Source organism: Ovis aries, chromosome 11, assembly GCF_016772045.2.
Source record: "Ovis aries strain OAR_USU_Benz2616 breed Rambouillet chromosome 11, ARS-UI_Ramb_v3.0, whole genome shotgun sequence".
Taxonomy (NCBI): domain Eukaryota; kingdom Metazoa; phylum Chordata; class Mammalia; order Artiodactyla; family Bovidae; genus Ovis; species Ovis aries.
Window position 1 is genome coordinate 55,461,386 of NC_056064.1, and position 14,886 is coordinate 55,476,271.

General features: G+C 45.6%; 1 protein-coding gene and 1 pseudogene across 5 annotated transcripts in view; one reads left to right on the plus strand and one right to left on the minus strand.

Moving 5' to 3' along the window:
• LOC105616430 (ferritin light chain-like) overlaps positions 1–446 on the minus strand; it is a 36,662-nt pseudogene extending 36,216 nt beyond the window's left edge.
• An 893-nt stretch (positions 447–1,339) lies between these two features.
• Positions 1,340–14,886, plus strand: part of GRB2 (growth factor receptor bound protein 2) — a 65,970-nt gene continuing 52,423 nt past the window's right edge. For all 5 annotated transcript variants that reach the window (XM_060395010.1, XM_060395007.1, XM_060395008.1 and 2 more), the window contains exons 1-2: positions 1,340–1,560; positions 9,878–10,093. Coding sequence is in view for 4 of the 5 variants with exons in the window: in XM_060395007.1 (XP_060250990.1) it covers positions 10,016–10,093 (78 nt within the window). In the remaining variant the exon portion in view is untranslated. The remainder of the gene's footprint in view (positions 1,561–9,877; positions 10,094–14,886) is intronic.

A 14,886-nucleotide genomic window follows, 5' to 3' on the forward strand; every position in this document is an offset into this window, starting at 1 on the left:
AGACTAGGCAACTCTCTTCTAGAAGACAAACTGCTGAAAGCAGAGGCTTTGTCAGGTTCATCTATCACCCTGCATAGTGCCTGGCATGCAGCTGATGCTCAACAAATACTGAGTGAAAGAACAATTTATTCTCGTCATTTCAGTGGGCTTGTTTTCTCTATAGGATCAGATTTTAGGTTATTCTCACCTCTAGCTATTTTTTTGGCTTCCAGGAAGCACATTACCATTGGATGCTCTGTTCTCTCCTTTAACTGCAAGGAGCTTTTGGAACTGAAAAATAAGAGTTACTCCTCCAAGCCTGATCTTCTGCCACTCCCCGGTTATGAACTGAACTTGCTAGCATTGCAGGGAACACGACTCTCACGCCTCCGCTCCTTTGTACGTGCATGCTGGTCCCTTTGCCTGGAATGCCCTTACCTTGGCTTCTCTGGCGAACTCCTACACATCCTGCAAGACCCGGCTCAGTCATCACCTTCTCTGGGAAGGCTTTTCTGAGATAGGCAAAGTAGCAACCCCTCTCTCCCATCTTTTTAGCTTCCTCAGCGTTACTCCAAATAATTCTAACAGTATTTGTGGTATTATTTGTTTCTGTTTCTTTTTCTTCCACGCCTCTAGACCCTGAATTCCTTGAGGGCGAGGATTTCTGTTCATTGTTGTACCTTCTAGAGTTAGCACTGTGCTTAGCCTGTATTAAGCACTGGATTCAACGGATGAACGAATAGGTTAATTCATCTCATACTGCAGAGTTTGATGTGAAGTGAAAGTCGCTCAGTCGTGTCTGAATCTTCCATGGAATTCTCCAGGCCAGAATACTGGAGTGAGTAGCTTTTTCCCTTCTCCAGGAGATCTTCCCAACCCAGGGATCGAACCCTGGTCTCCTGCATTCCGGGCGGAGTCTTTACCAGCTGAGCCAGCAGCGAAGCTCAAGCATACTGGAGAATCTGTTTGGACCAAATTCTCAAATATTTCAAGACCTGGTCCTCTATTTGGAGTGCTTCAGGCTGGAGATTCCTTCCTCCTCACCTCCCCCCCACCCCTCAATCCCAGCCAAATTGCCTCGGTTTGGTGGAAGGGGAAAGGAAGCGATCAGGACGTGGAGGAGAATCATTTCTCCGAGTGAGCGCTAATTTACCCGCTCTGGCACCGAAAGGGTTCCAAAGACCGGGGTGGGTGGAGCCCGGCCGGTGCCACCTGCTGCGGGGCGGCCCGGCGCCTGCGCCCCGGCCCGTCGCCGGTCTACCTGCGGGGGCCTGGCGGGGTGGGGCGCTTGCGCTCTGGGCCTTTTCCGCCGGGGAAAGTCTCGCGGGGGTGGGGCGGGGCGGGGCGGGGCCGCGCGCGCAAGTTCTCGCGGGACCCCGAGGAGGAGCGGAAGCTAGGCGGCTGTGCAGCTTCAGCTACCGGACGGCGGCGGCGGCGAGGACGACGACGACGACGGGGAGGACTGTGGCGGTAACGGCGGCGGGGACAGGCGCTGCCCTCTGGGAGCCGCAGCGGGGTCGGCAGCCGCTCGCACCGCTGAAGAGGGGCCGACCGGGCCAGAAGCCGAGCAGCTGCGCCACGGTGAGCGCGGCCGGTGGCGGCGCCGCTGCCTCGGTGCCCCGTCCTCCCCGCTTCGGTAGCGGGAGTTGGCCCGGGGTGGAGGGGTGGCCCGGGCCTGGCGAACCGGGGGCTGCTGGGCCTGGAGGTCGGGAGAGTGGAACCCCCGGGCTCGGAGCTCCACGTTTCCCCTTTTGGGGCGCTTCCTTCCTGGGCACCGTTCCTCCCCTGACCCTGGACAGAGCCCCAGACCGCGGCGCAGGAGGACGGGGTGGGTGGGTTCCTAATTGAATTTCACGCCTTTTCCGTGAGGGTTTTGCGCCGCAGGGGCCCGGGGAGAAGAAGCCCCAGAGCACCGGGCGCTCATTCCGTGAGTCAGTCTGACTCGGCACCGGGAGGCGGGGGTTTCGCGGCGGTTGCGAATGTGGTAATTGATGCTTCTTCAACCTGCTCGGCCACCACGTCACCATCTCCGGGTGTTTGGGGGCCGAATTTTGGGAGAAAACCCACCACTCCTATTAAATCCTATGAGCGAGGACGTTTGCTACCGGAGCTAGTCGAAGTGGCTTTGTTTCTGTCGCGTTTTGTTTTTGTTTGTGGGGGACTACTCTTTGAAAAAAAATTTGTCAAGAAAAATAAGCAGCAGTTCACTGGAATGCTTCGAGGTGAGATGGGAGGGAATCCCTGATGTTTTTCATTTTGGAGCGCTCTCCGTGTATCTGATGGTAAGCCCTGTGAGTTACAGCTTATTTAGGGAGTTAAGTCAAGGTTGGCTTCACGTACAGTAACAGTATAATTTGCAGGGGAGCCCAGGTGCCCTCGAAGTCTGTCTTTGGGTACTGTTGATTCTCGGAAAAAGCGAGAAAGACATGTGAGAGAAATTAGCGTTAGTCTCCTTGGCTTTCTAGTGCCTCTTTCGCTTCCCTGCTACCCAGTTGTCTCGTTCTGTTTCTCTTTCCACTGCGGACACTAAATGCTTACTTGTATAATGCAAGTCACTTGCCCCCTCCCCCCCGTTTTTTTCTTATCTACTTCCCTTTCCTCCTTATTGTCCCCTCTCTGGTACAGTTTTTTGAGGTTTCGGTCTTTGGCATAATTTGTTTTCTCCCTCATTTAAAGATCCCGTGTCTCTGCCGGGAAGATGCCCTCTTTCTTGCTTTATCCTTTAGTTTTGAGCGTTCACTGTGTTCCTGCAGCCAGCCAGAAGGGTTGCTAGAGAGCCGTGCGAGACTTAAGTTCTCCCCCCTGGGAACTGGGAGGTGCGAAGGATTGAATTCAGCCTTAAGTAATCAATACTGCCACTAGGCCCTAAGTGTAGCTTGATTGTGCTTTTGTGTTTTACTTGTTTTCTTCGCGTTTAGGTAACGGTTTTCTGCCTGTTCACGCTTCTCTTCCTATGTCTCTGTTAGTGAAGGAGATTGGGTCACTTTGGGGCTTATGTTGGCTTTTAGTGGGGGTGATGAATGTTAAAAGCGAAAACCAGTGATAGCCCTGTATTACAGTAGAATTAAGATAGCCTGATATATTTAAGGAAATAAAACTTATTTAGACCATTGATGAATTAAGTAAAAGCCTGTTGGTGGTAATAGTGCTAATCTGTTCCTTACCAGGCTTCTGAGACCAGGCGTCTTTTCCTGCATCTGTTATAATCAGCCTTCTTTGTTGTTGTTGTTTTTTGCAGAAAGAAATAACTTTGTTCTGTTACTCCTTCCTTTGTTGAGAATTTTCTGAACCCCAAAATTAAAAAAGGTTAATTCTTGTAATCAACTTTCTTTGATACTAAAAGCAGGCACTGAAATGCTTGAGGCAGTTTACTTACTCAGCCAGTGTATACAGATTTGAGGGACTGCTAGGTTTTAAATACTACTAGTCAGTGGTACTTAGAGATTTTTCTGCATGATTCCTGTTATCATGTTGCATGTTGTACAGCAACAGCTCTAGTTGTTACTTAGAAGAGTAGTAGATTTTGGAGAAATGAAGTAATAATGAGTAGAGACCCATCTTGTCCATCCTGAGAGAAACTAATAGTTACTTCCTTAATGCAGAAGAACTTTCTGGCAGTCTTGAATTCCACTGAGAGTCTTTGGTTCTGTTTGTCAAAGTTGGCTTTTTCCCAGTTGTGCCAAGTGAATATGTTTTCACTCTGCAAAGACATGGTAGTGCACGGTCTGAGATACAAAGTTTGAAATCTGGTCTAGAAGCCCTTACAGTACAGCCTTGTTTTGTTTTGTTTTAATTTAGCATGCATAAGAGTTACCTGTGGGACTTCCCTTGTGGTCCAGTGGTTAAGATTCTGAACTTCTGCTGCAGGGGGGCGAGGGTTCCATCCCTGGTGGGGGAACTAAGATCTCATGTGGCGTGGCGAGGCCAAAACAGAAAACATTACCCGTGAATCTTGTTTAAAATTAGGTTCCGGGGCTAAGGTCACACTACATTGCAGAACTCCAGAAAGCGCCTCACATTGAAGCAGTCCCTGAATGGGCTGATTCTGATGTAACTGGACCAAGGGCCAAAATTGTTACAGGATGCATCTGTAAATTCGTGAAACTGCAGTGTGACTTTAAATTACTCAACTTAAAATTACACTTTATGTAGACAGTAAACAATTAAAAGCCTAACAGAATAAGTGACTACAGATGTGATCAGTTTTACATGTGGGAATATTTGCGCATTGTTAGGACTTGGATTTGGGGCTTCCCTGGTGGCTCAGCTGGTAAAGAATCTGCTTGCAATGCAGGAAGCCCTGGTTCGATTCCTGGATTGGGAGGATCCGCTGGAGAAGGGATAGGCTACCCACTCCTGTATTCTTGGGATTACCTGCTGGTTCAGCTGGTAAAGAATCCACCTGCAATGCAGGAGATCCCTGTTTGATTCCTGGGTGGGGGGGACAATCCCCTGGAGCAGGGAAAGGCTACCCACTCCAGTATTCTGGCCTGGAGCATTTCATGGACTATAGTCCATGGGCTCTCAAAGAGTCAGACATGAATGAGTGACTTTTACTTTCAGGACTTGGATTTGGAGCTGTTGAAGTTTATATTTACTGGTCAATGTGCTTAATTGCATCCGACTTTTTTGTGACACCATAGACTGTAGCCCACCAGGCTCCTCTGTCAGTGGGATTTCCCAGGCACGAATACTGGAGTGGGTTGCCATTTCCTCCTCCAGGGGATCTTCTCGACTCCGGGATCGAACTCACATCTCCTGCATTGCGTCTCCTGTGTTGTAGGCTGATTCTTTACCACTGAGCCACCAGGGAAACCTATATTTAATGGGACTGTTAATTTGCCTACCAGAGCGTTCTCCTGAGTCTGTGTGTAGTTGGAACTCTAGATTTACTGAGAGCATGTGGGATGTTGAAGAGGGCCCAGTGATGCTGGTTAATACCTCTTAGCGCTTTACAGCAGGGACTCAGCCTTTACAGGTTTTTTAATTAGCAAAATGACTTTATAAGGTGTAGGTGCTGTGATTTTCTTCATTTTCCAGCTGAGGGACACTAGGAATTAGAGAACGTGAGTTATTTCTCCAGTGTTGCCCACCCAGTTAATAAGTGGTAAAGTGATAACTAAATCCTGGTCTAACTCCAGAGCATCAGGAAGGTTTTGGGTTTTGTTCTTTCTAACTACAACAGCAATACATGCTTATGGTGAAAACAATGAAAGTACAGTTGAGGCATGTGGTACAGCAAGTAAACATATTCTGTCTCACAAAAATATCTCTGTCTTACTTCCAGAGATAGTCATTGTTAACCTTTAAAATTTTTAAATAACACACTGATATGATTGTTTTATAGAAATGGAATAACTAATTTTTATGCAGTTCTTTAAAGACACGAGCATATGTCTTGGTGCTTATATAGAAAGATACTTCTTAGTTAGCTTCATGGATATTGATCAGGGTTACATGTATTTTGCACATGGTATTTGTGTCACTGTTTTAGTGAGATCAATCTGGAACGTGATATTGCTTGTTCAGGGACGGATAGATGTCTTAAAATTATCAATAAATGCTATAAAATTACTCTCCAAAAAAATTGAATTAATTCCCTGCTAGAGTGTGGACTGTAACGGTTTTAATAATTTTAATCCAGTTCCAAGCATATTGTTAGATATATAGTAATTCTTCAAAATGTTAATAAACATTGGATAAAGAGTCTGAGAATAGTATTGCAGAGACTGGATAAATCTTTTAAAAGTTGGCAATTAGTAGGTGAAAGAAATCTCATTGTTTAATTTGCTGGGTTTTTTGGGGTGGGGTGTTTATTGTTTGTTTTGGCTATGCTCTACAGCTTGGGAGATAACAGTTCCCTGACCAGGGTTTGAACCTGGGCCATGGCTGTGAAGGCCCTAATTTGCTATTTTAATAATGCAGATAAACATCTGCTAAGTAGATGTCCATTTTAACTTATTTTTGAGTGACTTACTGTCAGTCTCTATGGAGATGTCAGCTCCGGGAGTTGGTGATGGACAGGGAAACCTGGTGTGCTGGAGTCCGTGGGGTCGCAAAGAGTCGGACATGACTGAGCAACTGAACTGAATGTCAGTCTCTATCCAAAGCGCTTCATGTATGTATATTATCTAATTTAATGCTTACTAAATCAGTAGGTGATATTATCTCCATTTTTACAGAAGAGAAAACTGAGGCTTGTTTAAAAGGCTTATTCAAAATTACGGCTGATATGCATCAGGGTCAGTACTTGAACCCGGGTCAGCCTGCCGATGCAGGCATAACACTAAGCTATGTTGGTCCAGTGTCCTGTATTTTATTTTCTATGAATTTTGGGAAGGAGAGAGTTGCATAGAGAAAATAAAATCCTACGAATACCTTTGTGTGCCTGTGAGTGCTCACTCATGTCTGACTTTTTGCAACCGGAGGGACTGTAGCTCGCCTGGCTCCTCTGTCCTTGAGTTTTCCCAGGTAAGAAACCTGAATCGGACTGCCGTCTTCTCCAGGGGATCTTCTGACCTAGGGATCGAATCCGAGTCTCTTGCATCAGCAGGTAAATTCTTTACCGCTGTACCACTTGGGAAGCCCGCAAATACCTTTAGGAGACTGCCTTTTAGGATGCGGTGCACATTGCTTTAAATGAACAACTCCAGCTGCACTCACCGCCGTTGTAACATTGCTTGAGATGGGCTGTAGGATGTGGGCTGGTTACAGTTCAGACACACTCTCATCAGACTTTAGTGTACTCCCAGTCCATTTTCCTGGGGAATCAACAGCAACATACACTCTTAAAATCATTATACATTGTGTGTACTTTTAGGTTTCTTTCTTTTTAAGTAATTAGTGTGGCGTATGTGATAGAATTTGTTTCTGTCTTTAGTGAAACACACCCTTTTGAATTTCTCTAGCCTGGGTTCTTTTCTGTGGCTAGCCTAACAAGCTGACCTCCTCTCGTTTCCTCTGTGAGACACTAATTTTTATTTGGCACAGCTACAGAGCTACTGATTGGTTTCATTTCTATTCAACTGTATCTTACAAAGCAATTATTGCTTGAAACACAGTTTTCATGAGTGTTAGTCTGTTTAAGCTTCCTCTAGAAAACCTAAGGTAGAAAGTTGAGTATCAGGAAAGCAAATGTTGAAAACCATCTTGATTTCTAGGGTCTGGCTGGCTGGTCACCCTGCAGTTGTCTGGAATCCTGAATGACGAAGTTTATGCCCTGTGACGCATAGTACCTTTAGAGCTACAGTGCTTTGGATTTTTGTCTGATTTCTGTTTTTCAAAAATGAAACTCTGTAATTTTTTTTGACCTGTCCCAACAGTCAGACCTGGAGACCAGTGAAAATAAAGGATCAGGTCAGGGTAGGGAAAAGTGTATGGAAAATGTTGATAGGCGTGTAGCAGAGATTTTTTTTGGAGAAGCTGTAAAAAAAATTTTTTTAATATGTATACACTGAAAAGTAGGCAGAAAAAGGAGAAAGTTGTTAATGCCGGGAAAACTGAAAGATTGTACCAGAAAGGAAGACTGGTTATCATAGGTTATTTAAATCACCAGTGAACTATATTTCCTAATGTAATAGTATGAAAAAGTGTTAGTTGCTCAGTCGTGTCTGACTCTTTGCCACCCTGTGGACTGTAGCTTGCCAGGCTCCTCTGTCCATGGGATTCTCCAGGCAAGAATACTGGAGTAGGTTGCCAACTGCTTAAACCAGAATGTGTGGCATTATAGGGATGGGCTGTTTTCGCTCAGTCGTGTCTGAATCTTTGCTGCCGTCTATGGGGTCGCGCAGAGTCGGACACGACTGAAGTGACTTAGCAGCAGCAGGACTGAAGCCCACCAGGCTTCTCTGTCTGTGGGATTCTCTAGGCAAGAACTATTGGAGCGGGTTGCCATTTCCTACTCAAGGGGATCCTCCTGACCCAGGGATGGAACCCACATCTCCTGCTCAGCACAAATTCTTCACCACTGAACCACCTGGGAAGCTATAGGGATGGGGCAAGGTGAAATTGGCAGGGGTGAAACAGCTGAGTCCTTGTCTTTTAGGTGACAGGTGATGGCTGGAATAAACTAAGAAACAGCAGCAGAAGCATATTATTTAGAAATAGTAAACTTAAAGAGAAACTATAACCGAAATTGAGGGTCCTTGCTTGTGGGTGTTGGGTAGGGAACTGTTCTTTTTAATAAGCCTTTTATTTACCCTGACTTTAAAAATTACGTATATGGATTCATTTCATTAAAAAGCAACTATGGTGAGTGTAAGTAAAGGGTGTTTAAGGACACACAAATACTCTGAGACTAGTGTTCATTTTTTTATACATATATTTGCTGGGACTCTTTCTTTGCTTTCCTCTCTTAGAGCCAGCTCAGCATAATATATCCTAGGTATGGCCTGACTGAATAAACATGAGTTTAGTTTATTAGTTTACCTGCCATGGAATGTTTGGCCTTCAGAATTCGACTGAAGGACTTTTGTTGCCTGGTGAGTCTTTCCTCCTTGGTAACACTCATTTCCCTGTAATCTTAATATTCCCAGCTGGTTTACGCCTCAGTCTTTTTGCAGCTATGCTTGATTAATGCCCCAATTGTTAACTTTAGAACAAAAGAATGATAATCACTCCTGCCCCTCAAATGAGTCCTCTGCTAGATAGTAATTATCCACCAAAGGGTGTCACTATAAATAATCTGTCCTCATTCTGCCAGGGTCATTGTTGTTTTCTGCTTTTATTTAGCCTGTATGAAAACAGTGACTGGCCAAACAAGAACGGGGCTTCATTTTCCTTTAGTTGTGCAAAAGCCAAGGTTGTGTTTCAAATTCAGGGCTCCAAACTCTTCACTCCTCTGCGGTGATTGTACTGCCCAGGTTCCTTCCCCATCACCTGGTACATGACCCAAGGGTCATTACAGCGTCTTTGCCTGCAAGATGCTGTTTGGATCAGTTTAGTACTCCTCTGGCTCTGAGAAAAGCAGCTGTTCTCAGGGTAACTGTGAGAGGCTTCTGTTTGGCCTTTTGGCACCATTTCCTAGGCAAGCTATCTGGCAGCTCAGATTCTGAAAAAGGGATTGCTTTCAAGTGTAGATCAGGACTTAACTGTGCTCGTTAGGCTAGTTAGGAATGAGTCGAGGCTGCTTCTGGAATGCTGAGCCTTGGACGGCTGTTTCAAGGGCTGTTGGGGCCCCTGAAGTCTTGGGGGTCTTGGTAGGGGAGCCCTGTGCAGGAGTCCGTCTCCGCCCACCAGAGATTCTGAGCTCCATCTCCTTTCTCTGGTCACCTGAGCTTGCCCATCACGGATCGCGAGTGGAGAGCAGCCAACTGAATAAGAAAGTAGTTCGCACGGTCATGCTCCCACTTTCTAGGGGAGACGGAGGTTTCGTTTCAGAAAACAGTTAAAGCAGCCCGGGACCAAACCCACGCTGCTGCCTTTTGACTGTGGAGAAGGAGACCCAGCTTTTTCAAAAAACCGGATCGGTTGGTAGGAGAAAGGAGGGAAGGGGCCTGTATCACTGAGAAGAGTAGGGGGCCATCCCCTGGGGCAGGCCTTTCTTCCGGTGGACTGCATTTCGTGCCTGGAGAGCAGCAGAGGGTCGAGGGAGGAAAGGCGGAGACCACCGGGACTCCAGCCGGTTCCTGCACACCGAGCACACCCAGCGGGAGGGAAGAGGAAGTGTGATCGGGAAAGGCCCGAGCCGCCGCCGCCATTGGCCGGCAGGCCTGTCAGTCGCCTGGGGGCTGAGGCTGAAAAGAGGAAGAAGGAGCTCGGGGCTCCTGCCTGGAAGGGAGGGCGGAGGGCTGAGCCCGACCGAGCCAGGGGGCGTGGGGGCTGGGACGGCAGGCCGACGGGCAGGGCGGGGCTGCCTTCGATCGGGCCACTTCTCTCAATCTGCGCTCTCCTGATTCAGGGTGGCATTGTGTGTCCCGGCGTGCGGGAGCCAGTCCCCGAAGAGAGGCGAGGCTGAGCCCAGAGCGCTGGGTCGCTTCAGCAGGGAAGACTCCCTTCCCCCCTGCTCCAGGCTGCTGAGCCCTGAGCCCCGCTCAGAATGGAAGCCATCGCCAAATATGACTTCAAAGCCACCGCAGACGACGAGCTGAGCTTCAAAAGGGGGGACATCCTCAAGGTAAGTACTTATGCCCAGCTCTCGGTGAGACGGCCTCTCCGTGTGCTCACCTGCCTTCTTTTGCCCTGATAACACACAAAGAAGCTGTGCTTGTCCTTGTTTCATTGCCCACTTTAACATTTACCATCCTGGGTGATTTGGAAAGCTAGATACCTGGTGGAATATCAAATATGACTTCAGGTGGTTGGGGTGATGTATGGTCCTTAACTGCCTTTGTGTGAATGCCTAAGTATTCATATTTGCTTGTTAATATTGGTAGTTCATGTAGAGTGTTTTTTTTTTTTTTTTTTTTAAAGAAGGATTTGTGAAAAGCACTCAATTAGTCTTATTTTTGGAGAAGGAAATGGCAACCCACTCCAGTATTCTTGCCTAGGGAATCCCAGGGACGGGGAAGCCTGGTGGGCAGCCATCTATGGGGTCGCACAGAGTCTGATATGACAGAAGCGGCTTAACAGCAACAGTCTTATTTTACATAGTCAAAAGATTTTTGCATTCTGGAATGTGATTCTAGTAGGTTAGAAATTAATTTACCCTAGTTTAGAGAGGGTTAGAAGTACATGGCAAAACTTATTCAAGAACCTCAGTGTATTCTTATTCTTTGTGAAACAGCCAATGGCGTTCTAAATAACAAGGTTCAACTTGCTATTGTACAACAGAAATCGATTTTCTTGAAAGAAACTTGAGCAGTTACCTCCATATTAAGACACTTAGTTGCACGAAAGAAACCTGCTGACAATTTAAAAATAAGCTTCTTTACAGTTTGCAGCTCATTTTGAGCCCCACTATTTACGTGATATTCGCCTTCCACTTGGCACGTGTTAATTAGGGTAGCATGATGGCAGCTTGCCCTTTTGGATACGTAATTCATTTTTACACGGGTGGGTGTTATCGAATAGTGCATCAACCCTGGGAAAAACCTAAAGTTTAATGTTTGAGTCTTCACTGTGTCTTCAGTTTTGACTTTTTCCCACTGACCCTCAGTCAGATGGTTGGAATTTGCCAACCGGTTGTTTATTACTCTTGAATGAAATTATTATCATTTTATAAAGAAGAAAGTGGGAATACAGAAGTATGATTCTTTATCAGAGGGCTTGTGGCTTGTTTTTGAGTTTTGTGGGCCTGAGGGGAGTCCCACTCTGGCTACCGGAGGCGCAGAGTCCTGCTCCTAAGCTACCTGCACGGTGGCTTCCCTCATGTTAGAAGCAGGCTGTGCTTCATAGAAGGTGATGAAGAGCCCTGTAAGGAGAAGGAGACTGCGTGTGTTCTTTTCAGCTGTTTTTGCGATGCCAAGCTTTTTGACAGTATTCTCAAAGTAAGCACGAAATTGTCAGAAAGCAGACAAAACCAGCTGAGTGAAATACTATACGTCGTCTGTTTCTGTTTCTTTAGGTAGAAGTCACCAAACTTAGACCCTAAATTATTCTATCATTGATGTACAGAGGAGATTGATGTTTTCTTAGGTGATTACTATTTTCAGCAGATAGCCTTCTCCTGATACCGTAATAAGATTGGCTCTTCAAAGAGGAAGAAAAAAAGTCAAGTAGCCACATTTGTCACTTGTACAAAAATGCTTTGGGGGGGTCAAGCTTCGGGTTTTTGTTTGTTTACTTAAATACAAATTAGAGGTTTTTGTTAAGCTTACCCTAGAAACTTGAAACTTGCCCCTAGAAGTTCATATTTTTTCTTTAAGTCTATCCAGCTGCACATTTAGCACTGAAGCAACAGATCAAAACAAAACTGAGCTTGAGATCTGTTTTAGAGAATTTTTAGGTGAGAACTTTGCCTGTTGGTACGTACTACCACTGAAGTGAGTCTTGATCACGAGCATTTTGTAAGTTCTCCACCTTAAATCAGTAAACTTCTTGTTTAGTCACTAAAGTTGTGTTTGACTCTTTTCGACCCCATGGACTGCAGCACGCCAGGCTTCCTTGTCTTCAGTATTTCCTGGAGTATTTGCGCAAACTCATATCCATTGAGTTGGTGATGCCATCTAACCATATCATCCTCTGTTGCCTCCTCCGCCTCTTGCCTTCAATCTTTCCCAGCATCAGGGTCTTTTCCAGTCAGTCAGCTCTTCACATCAGGTGGCCAAAGTATTGCAGCTTCTGCATCAGTCCTTCTAGTGAATATTCAGGGTTGATTTCCTTTAGCATTGATTGGTTTGCTCTCTTTGCTGTCCAGTGACACTTGTTCAAACTTCTTGAACAAGTGTAATATCCTTTCCCATCCCACAATGAGTTTGATACTGTAAATTTTTAATGAAATTTTTATGATGGAGGAGAAAGTGAATCAGAGTGCTCACATTTACTTTCAGAGTGTCTGGGGAAAGAGAAAATACATATGTTTGGTTCTTTCCAGTTTGGCAGATAACCGGCATATGAAGTCATAATGCCATTATTGCTTTTGAATGGTAGCCGTTAGCTGTTTGTTAGTAATCTTGTGGCTTTACTCCAAAAAAAAAGAGTGACGATACAGTAGTTGCCCTTTGTCTCATAATTCTGTGAAACAGCTGAGTGAAGAGGAGGGACACTGCTTTGTCTTAAATGCTATTATTTAAAAAATAATTTTTTTCTTTTGATTATTAAAGAAGTAACTGGCTTCATTTGGGTGGCTGTGATTTGTTTTGCTAACTCTTTAGGTTGTTAGTTGTGAGCTAAATTATGGTTAGAAGTGGCTGGAAAGCGTTGACCAGATTCCCTCGATTGAAATAAGCATATATTTTCTCTTTGTTGATAAGAGGTACACATACACATGGGCATTGAATACATTTTATTTGAAGATAATGAAATAGAAAGGGGCTCGGCCCTCTGCCTCTGGCTAGAGTTCCTGGTTAACTTTTGGTGGGTGTTGATGCCTGTCCTCCAGCACACCACTTCCTTAATTTCTATCTATGTATCGATTTGTACTGCCCTGAGGAAAGAGAACAAGTTAAAACGGCTTTTTGGAACCCTTAAGTAAGGCTTCGGTATATCTGCCTTTGTTAATTTCCCTGTTTAAAAAAGCTTTCTTTTTTTGAAGGAGGGCACTGGGACATAGCGAATGAAGGGAACTGCTCTGCTTCTGCAGTTTCAGGTCTTACATGGCTGCTGCTGCTGCTGCTGAGTCGCTTCAGTCGTGTCCGACTCTGTGCGACCCCATAGACGGCAGCCCACCAGGCTCCCCCGTCCTGCATGGCTGAAAGGAACCTAGATTGCACCCCCATTGAAGGGCAGCCTTGAGATAGCCCCAGGGGTTCTCCACTGGGGCCCTGAATCCTCTGCCCTAGAATACACAGAATGCTGAGCTTATCTGAAGTTGCATCTGCCTTCTAGTGGCTTTTTTGTACCTCTACTTCAGCTAGGAATTAAGAGACTGTTTTGAGCTCTCAAACATGGGCTCATTGCATTCTTGAGCTGGATCCTTATTTTCTAGAGACAGACCTTTGACTCTTGAAGAATACCAGCAGTAGATCATCTCATGATCTTTGTCTGGCACGAACCTCCTTTCCAGGTTCCTAAACTGCTTTAAAACTCGGTCTTGGTGGCTTTAAAACTCGTTCAGTGCTGGTGGCCCTGTTTCACGCTTACATAGCATCTCCATGAGCCACATTCTGGGGTAAGTCGCCTTGAGAGTTGGGGGGAAATAGATGTACTTTGTCCCTTCAGGAACTCTAAAATAAGAGAAATGAGGTAAATATGTGAAACTGTGCAAGAGTGTGTAAAATTAGAGGATCTTCAGAACAGGAAGAGACATCCGTATTTTACAGGTGAGGAAATGGTAGCCGTGGAGGTTAACGTGGCACAGCTGTTAGTGCTGATCTGGTATTTGAGAGAATGCTGAAGTTGGGTCACACACTTTAACTGCCAGTATAACTTAGGGGGAAAGAGATTGGTAAGGGCTCAAGTCGGAGAGAGCTGCGTGCAGGAGGCGTGACTTGCACTGGTCCTTGTGTTGAGCAGGGGGAGGGGGAGTGGGACTGGGCTTGTTGTGTTTCAGACAGGGATGTTAGAATAAGGTGATAGTCTGTGACAGAATGGAAAATAAAATAGAATTGGAGCCAAGCAAGGAAAACTCAGTAAGAGTTTGATCTTGTCTTTAAGCCTCTGAAGGTTATTAGCTGATGTTGAAAGTATTCTCTGTGTAAATCTAATGATTTCTAGGAGGGGAGCCTGGAGTCCCAGCCTCCCTGGTCACAGTTATCAGGCTGTGAGATATGGGCCTGCACAGGTATTGGAGACTAGGAGTGAAGGACAGGGGTGCTTTGAGTTAAAGGAAATATAATGGGATTTCTGCCTGTCAAGGGTGGTGGTGGGGGGCATTTGAATACATTTCCTGTGTAACTGAGAAAAGAATGTCCATCGAGTATATGCTCCTGAGAACCAGGAACATGAGCTAGGGTTTGATTAGTTACAGTTTTCACAACAGCTCGTGAGTCCTGAATTTCCGTGCACAAGTCTCATTTCAGGTGTTTGAACATCATACCTAAAAAATAAGATAGGGTAGGGTTTTTTCCTTCGGTGTTTCAAAATGAGCGTATTGATATCGTTTTTGAAGTATTTCTTTGCCTATTGATAAGAATTGTTACCAGTCTCGTTAACTAAACTGAAAATGTTGCATTTAACCCTCAAGAATGAGGGCAGTTTGCATTCTCTTACAACAGTTTGCCTTTCATTGTATGTATTTCGCCCTCTGCCATCTGAACGGACTATTTCTAAAAAGGTGCTAAGGATGAACTTTCAGTTCCTGTGCAGTGTTCCTTTTCGAGGGAACTGGGGCCCGGGGAGGTGGGGGAACTGGCTGAAGACCAGTCATCG